The sequence below is a fragment of the Monopterus albus genome, unplaced genomic scaffold (genome assembly GCF_001952655.1).
Source record: "Monopterus albus unplaced genomic scaffold, M_albus_1.0 scaffold250.1, whole genome shotgun sequence".
Taxonomy (NCBI): domain Eukaryota; kingdom Metazoa; phylum Chordata; class Actinopteri; order Synbranchiformes; family Synbranchidae; genus Monopterus; species Monopterus albus.
In genome coordinates this window covers 670,510-676,191 of record NW_018128130.1, presented here as the reverse complement: position 1 = coordinate 676,191, position 5,682 = coordinate 670,510, and the positions used below count along the sequence as shown (strand labels likewise).

Below are 5,682 nucleotides of genomic sequence, written 5' to 3'. Positions count from 1 at the left end.
AAAATAATAATGAATGGGCTTCAGCTGCATTTTTTTTTTTTTTGTACCTGTTTTCCAACATTCTTGATTGCCAGCTGCTCTGGGGTCATTTTGTCCTCTTCTTCAACAGCCTGGGGTGGAAACATGACAGGCTCTCAGTACTGAGGGGGAGCACACCTCAAGGAGCCCCGCTCTGTGCTTATATTCGTATATAGCACTTTTTGCTATTTGTGTTGCTTGGACAAAACTAAAATAATTTTTAGGTCATGCAAGACCCCAGGAATCTTTTATACTGTAAGGGAGATGCAGTAACTCCCTGCATCCCAGTAAACCACCAGCATTAATGATAGCAATCTTTGAGCATCAATCTCGAAGGAGAATGCTTGCACACCCACACAGCAGAAAGTAGCTCACTGATCCTCTGACTGCAGTGCCAGAAATGACAGATCAATGACTTTAATATAAATGGTTATTTAAGTTAATAATAATAATATACCAATTTACTGTGTAATCGTGAAACAATGCACATTAAATCCTTTGTTCCATTTCATGGTGTTTAAAGGTTGTTTCAACCGTCTAACGAGTTCAATAAAATGTGCTTTCAACTTAGGTTAAACACACATCATCTAAGATTTACCTTGTTGTAGTTCTTAGCCAGCTCCAGCATTTCCTTGACAATCGTCTCATTGAGTTTGCAGTGCTCACTGTAGTCCTGCAGGGTCAGACCCTCCATCCAGCTCTTCTTATGCAAGTTTAACAGCATCTAAAAATAAAAGCCATGTTTCTCATGTTGAATTTAAAACACCAACAATAATCCTTAAAAAAAAAAAAACACTTAGTGGAAAGTGTATTCCCAAACCTTTTGCTCCAGCTCATTTTTCCTGTAATTAATGGTGATGGAGTAGTAGTGTCTGTTAAGTCCATGAATCAGAGCCTGAAAACATGAGAAATGCTAAGTTGGCTACATGAAATAATGCAGAATCTGAAAATGTCCACACTCAGAGTAAACAGTTTACATGTTACACTTCATATTCTACTGTTTTATTAAGACTCGATCCTTTGAGAAAAACAGAGCAAAGCCACATTAAGGTATTTTGAAACTAAGTGTGTGTGCTTTCTCTCTTTGTACAACAAGATGGTAATTTGTGAGATGAAAACTCAGTCTGATGTTTTTATCTTTTGACAGTCAAACAATGATTTGGATGAAACTTTATGGAAAAAAACTAGGGGAACAAATACTTTCAAAAAATATTCCCCCTTTACATCTCCATAAGGAGTTATTAAAGATATTCATCAAGAATGAAGGTGACACTGTACAATCTTTTACCTGGATTGAGGGTTTGTTCAGATGACCCAGGTTCGATGTGGTCTGTCTTGGTTCATGACCTAACACCATCATGTTGGCGTTGATCAATCTGAAGGCATCAATAACAACCTGAAGAAGACAGAGGTCACATATTAAGCCAGTTTACTGACTACTACGTTATTTCCACCTCACTTTGGATTACCAATTAATACCTAATCTTGTATAATAAACCTAAAATAAGAGATACTGATTTGCAAGGTTCTGCAGCACCCATATGGCTTTACCTTTCCTTTGACGCTCTGGATGGGATCGACTACCACAGCAACAGCTCGCTCTGATAGTGCCTCAAAGCTCTGTTGTGTGTTGATGTCGACACCAGACAACCAACAGCCAAAACCAGGGTGACTGTGGTACCACCCCACCACCATCTCTGGTCTGATGAACAACAAGGGTGCAAGACAGCAAACAAGTGTCAAGGTATTTTGGGGGGAGAAGGAAACATTTCAAATCTGACAACTGAAGCTATTTAAAATATTCTGACTGTACATATGTGTAACAGCTTTACCTGCCAGTCTGCTTCAACATGTCTAACATCTTGGCCTGGAACACAGGGTCCACTGCTTCAACACTCACACCCTGTCAGGGTCAAAATCATCAGAAGAACAGACTTTCTTGTAAAACTGCAGACACCACCTAACAAACAAGGCATTTATTATCCAACATCATAACATTAAGCATAGGAAAGTTTCATGACTGATGCTACAGGTATTTTCTCTAAACTGTTTCCCAAGCAACATCACCAGTGAGATGTGTAAATAAATGACCAGAAATGGTTGAGAGTTTGTGTGGAAATCAATGTAAAAAGTTGCTGCACGAAACACGTAAGTAATGAATGGAAATCCGGTCTGCTAGCTCAGAGTACAGAATTAGCCATTAGCTCAAGCTATTTGATTAGACCTCAGACCTTCGGCCAGAATTTTATGAAGGCTGTAGATGATTTTCCCCTGAAACTGCAGGAACAAGCTCCCATTTGGGGGCAAAACCATTCTGCACTAATGTACAGTAACACATGTAGCCTAGATCCTGTGTCTGGTATCTTTTGAGGAAAGAACAGGATTTTCATACATGCTAATGTTATGAATATAATAACCGGAATAAGTGAGCCTGTGTTTCTCACTTGTGCAGCAGGCAAACAATATGCTAACATTTGTTTTTATGCTAAGATTAATTGCGTGAGCAGGCTTCTGTTTTGTCAGTTGTTTCTGGCCACACATGGGTCATTTATCTCTACCACTGGAACTAAGTGTATGGCCTTGTTTAACATTATCATTATTACTACAGCTGTCATTTCCCACTGGAATGTGAGTCAAGTTAGAAGTCAGCTGACATACAATTTCACATTTAAACAGTAATATTGCGGTTTTCCATCAAGTTACTTTATTTCAACATACTGAAAATATCCATCTATAATTTAAAACAACATTATAAACATGCATTTTCTACCCCAATGATTGCTGATGATGCATAATCTTAATATCAGAGAGAATACATACGGTCCCTGACTGGGGCATGGCAAACACATCAATCACTCGCACTGTGTAGTCGTCAACAAACTCTCCCAACATCAAACCCATGACCTCCATTGGTACACCAGCACGGCCGTGCTTCAACATCTAATCAACAGCAAATACATGACAGAGAAATCACAGAAGTGTTATTTAAAATATAAACATGAAAATGAACATGCTGAAACAAAGTGTTTAGTGCTGATGTGTGGTTACCTTGAGCAGGGCCAGAGAGGAGATGTACACCTGCTCTGCTGTGTCCACAGCAGGTGCATCTGTTGGGGGGCCCTGAGGAGTCAAAGCAGTGTTTCCTTATCACTTGTTTGGGCTTTTCAGATACAGTTGTTACTCAGATTAATCACTACAATGTAAATATTGTTTAGTTTTCATGTATGTAATAAAATAAGCCATCACTTCAAATCACGTAACCCTGTGGTAAACTACAGGCTCTGGCTAGACTTGTGTGTCAAGAACCAACACTGCTCTGGGAATCAAGTAAAGCTACATTTGTCTCAACCCTGACAATTAACCAAAGAAGTTTCAAGAAATTGAAACTAGAACTAGTTCGCAGGAGACATAGCTCGAAACAAACGCCTACAGTTCATCACCTGCTTGCACACGTTTTAAATCGATATTCCCCATTCAGCGACACACCCACTAAGAAACCAACTCTGGTAATGTAAAAATCATCATCAAAAAGATTTAAAATGGTTTAATATTTTGATGGCCTTATTTCTGATTGAATCTATCCATTTCCGTCGCCTCTTACTGTCTTGTTTAAGCTTGAAAAAAATGCAACTCTAGCATTTGTCGTGTGCTTGATATATACAATGGCACACAATAGTTAACATGAACCAGGGCCAGAGCGGGCGACATTGAGTCCTATCTGATGCAGCTGACTAAGGATAAACATAAATACAGTAAGACTGTTATTCATGTCGGCACTAATGCCTCCCATCTATGGCAGTCGGAGGTCACTAAAATTAATGTTGAGTCAGTGTGTAACTTCGCCGAAACGTCGTCGGACTCCGTAGTCTTCACTGAACCCCTGCACAATCTGACCAATGATTACATGTGGAACTGCATGTCGTCATTCAACCGTTGGCTGTCTAGGTGGTGTCCAGAAAACGATGTGGGCTTCATAGACATTTGGAAAACATTTCAGGAAAAACCTGGTGTGTGATTAGAAGAGACAGCATCCAATCCACTTTGGTGGATGCTCTCATATGTAAAAATATGGGTGAGTTTATTTTACAACTAATTATAAGAACCCACAGTTGAATCCAGGATGCAGAGTTGCACTCATACACATTTATATGACCAGCTATCCCACTAAAGAATAAAGAGCGAAAAGAATGTAAGCTGGGATTCATCAGCACTCTTAAATAATTGTTAAAACATATGAAACACTGGAAACATTACTGATGCAGTTTTGGATTCCACCAGTGTTCTGGAAAGAAGCTTCCAGTGTTACTCACAAAAAGTTTTTAAAATGTGATCTAAGACTTTAAAAGTATAAGCATTTATATGTTCACACATAATTTTAGAACATAAAGCCAACATGGTTTGGTTTAGGATAAATGTGTGATTTTGTGTGAATATGGTTAGGGCCAGAAACAGAGAAAGACTGATATTTTTGCTTGTAGTAATGCTAGGAACCATCAGAAAAATTTGTTTGTGCTCTTGAGATGAACAGTTCAGTCTTTGAGTTACCTGGCCAAGCCCTGGCATTCCACCTCCAAGCCTCAGCAGCCGGTCCATATTGGTTTCTGTTAAACAGTGACAAAAATGTCATTAGGTTGGCTTCAAACTATACAGCTGACCAGCAAAATAACAAGCAGATATCAGAGAGATATATGTGTTTCTTCTTTTAAAATAGGAGTCCAAGGAGGTGTATGAAATCTTAAGACTGCATGACACTGCTAGGATTTAAGGGCAACATATACTTGGTTAAATATTATAAGTGACCCTATAACTGTTGGCTAACTGATGAACATTACGAAGTCAACTGAGCTGAATTTGTGCTTAAATTGTGAACTTGTAGATGGGGGATTAGGTCAATTTGAATTTAAGGAGTAGTAATGAGTTGGTGGTTTTAACATACCATCTCTTTGCATTTTAAATTTACATGTGAAACTACATTTATAATACATTTAAATCAATCATAATAAATTATAAATGTAGTTTCACATTCTATTTTATAACTCTATATCAAGTTATATCATATTAGTACATTACTCTAGTATACTGTATTATACTAATTATGCTAATATGTTATAGTTCTATTAACAAAAATACCAAATATCATTTTCATAAGAATCACAGTGTCATTTCTACAATATCTTACAGCCTCTGCAAAATCAAACTCTCCCTGACACACGGTCTCGTACCAGCTCATAAACTCTGCTCTCTTCTTGACATGCATTTGATTAACCCTGTAGTAGTCTGGCTGGGGGAACCGGCCCACATAATTCAGATGCTCCTCTGAGCTGAACCGGTGGGGGAAGTGACCTTTTGCGCTCTCGCTGAGTCCGAGCGCAGCGGGGAGTGATGCCAAGGGGAAGGGGAGGAATGAAGATGAATCAATGAACCTCTGTTGATAGTCTGGCTCTGTGAATATTATCAATTTTGAACCCTGCATAATCAGATTGGGCTTTATCCCCAGAGACAGCATAGCATGCACCAGAATATGACCGTCGAACCCTTTTGAATTATGGGCTAAAAACACCGCTCTGCAATAACGAGGGGCTCTAAAGTGTATCAGAAATTTTACTGCACAGTCGGTTCCATAGTGATCCCACTCCACACCGCTGGCTGTTATAGGGCTCACAT

General features: G+C 39.0%; 1 protein-coding gene across 1 annotated transcript; it reads right to left on the bottom strand.

Annotated features, from left to right (window-relative positions):
• Positions 1–20: 20 nt before the first annotated feature.
• Positions 21–4,619, bottom strand: LOC109972194 (26S proteasome non-ATPase regulatory subunit 14-like). The gene is made up of 9 exons (XM_020620903.1): positions 4,564–4,619; positions 3,067–3,138; positions 2,839–2,958; positions 1,851–1,921; positions 1,570–1,720; positions 1,307–1,414; positions 839–913; positions 617–742; positions 21–110 (listed from the first exon to the last, which is right to left on the bottom strand). Exons 1-9 carry the CDS (start codon positions 4,609–4,611, stop codon positions 21–23), a joined length of 861 nt encoding a protein of 286 aa, XP_020476559.1. The 5' UTR covers positions 4,612–4,619.
• Positions 4,620–5,682: the final 1,063 nt, after the last annotated feature.

What these genes read in the sequence shown, in the direction of transcription:
- LOC109972194 (XM_020620903.1), bottom strand. Translation starts at nt 4,611, where the DNA reads ATGGACCGGCTGCTGAGGCTTGGAGGTGGAATGCCAGGGCTTGGCCAG. An exon ending in CCATGCCCCAGTCAGGGACC is followed by an intron (nt 1,922 to 2,838) that starts GTATGTATTCTC and finishes TGACCCTGACAG; the next exon opens with GGTGTGAGTGTTGAAGCAGT. An exon ending in TGGCTAAGAACTACAACAAG is followed by an intron (nt 111 to 616) that starts GTAAATCTTAGA and finishes TTTCCACCCCAG; the next exon opens with GCTGTTGAAGAAGAGGACAA.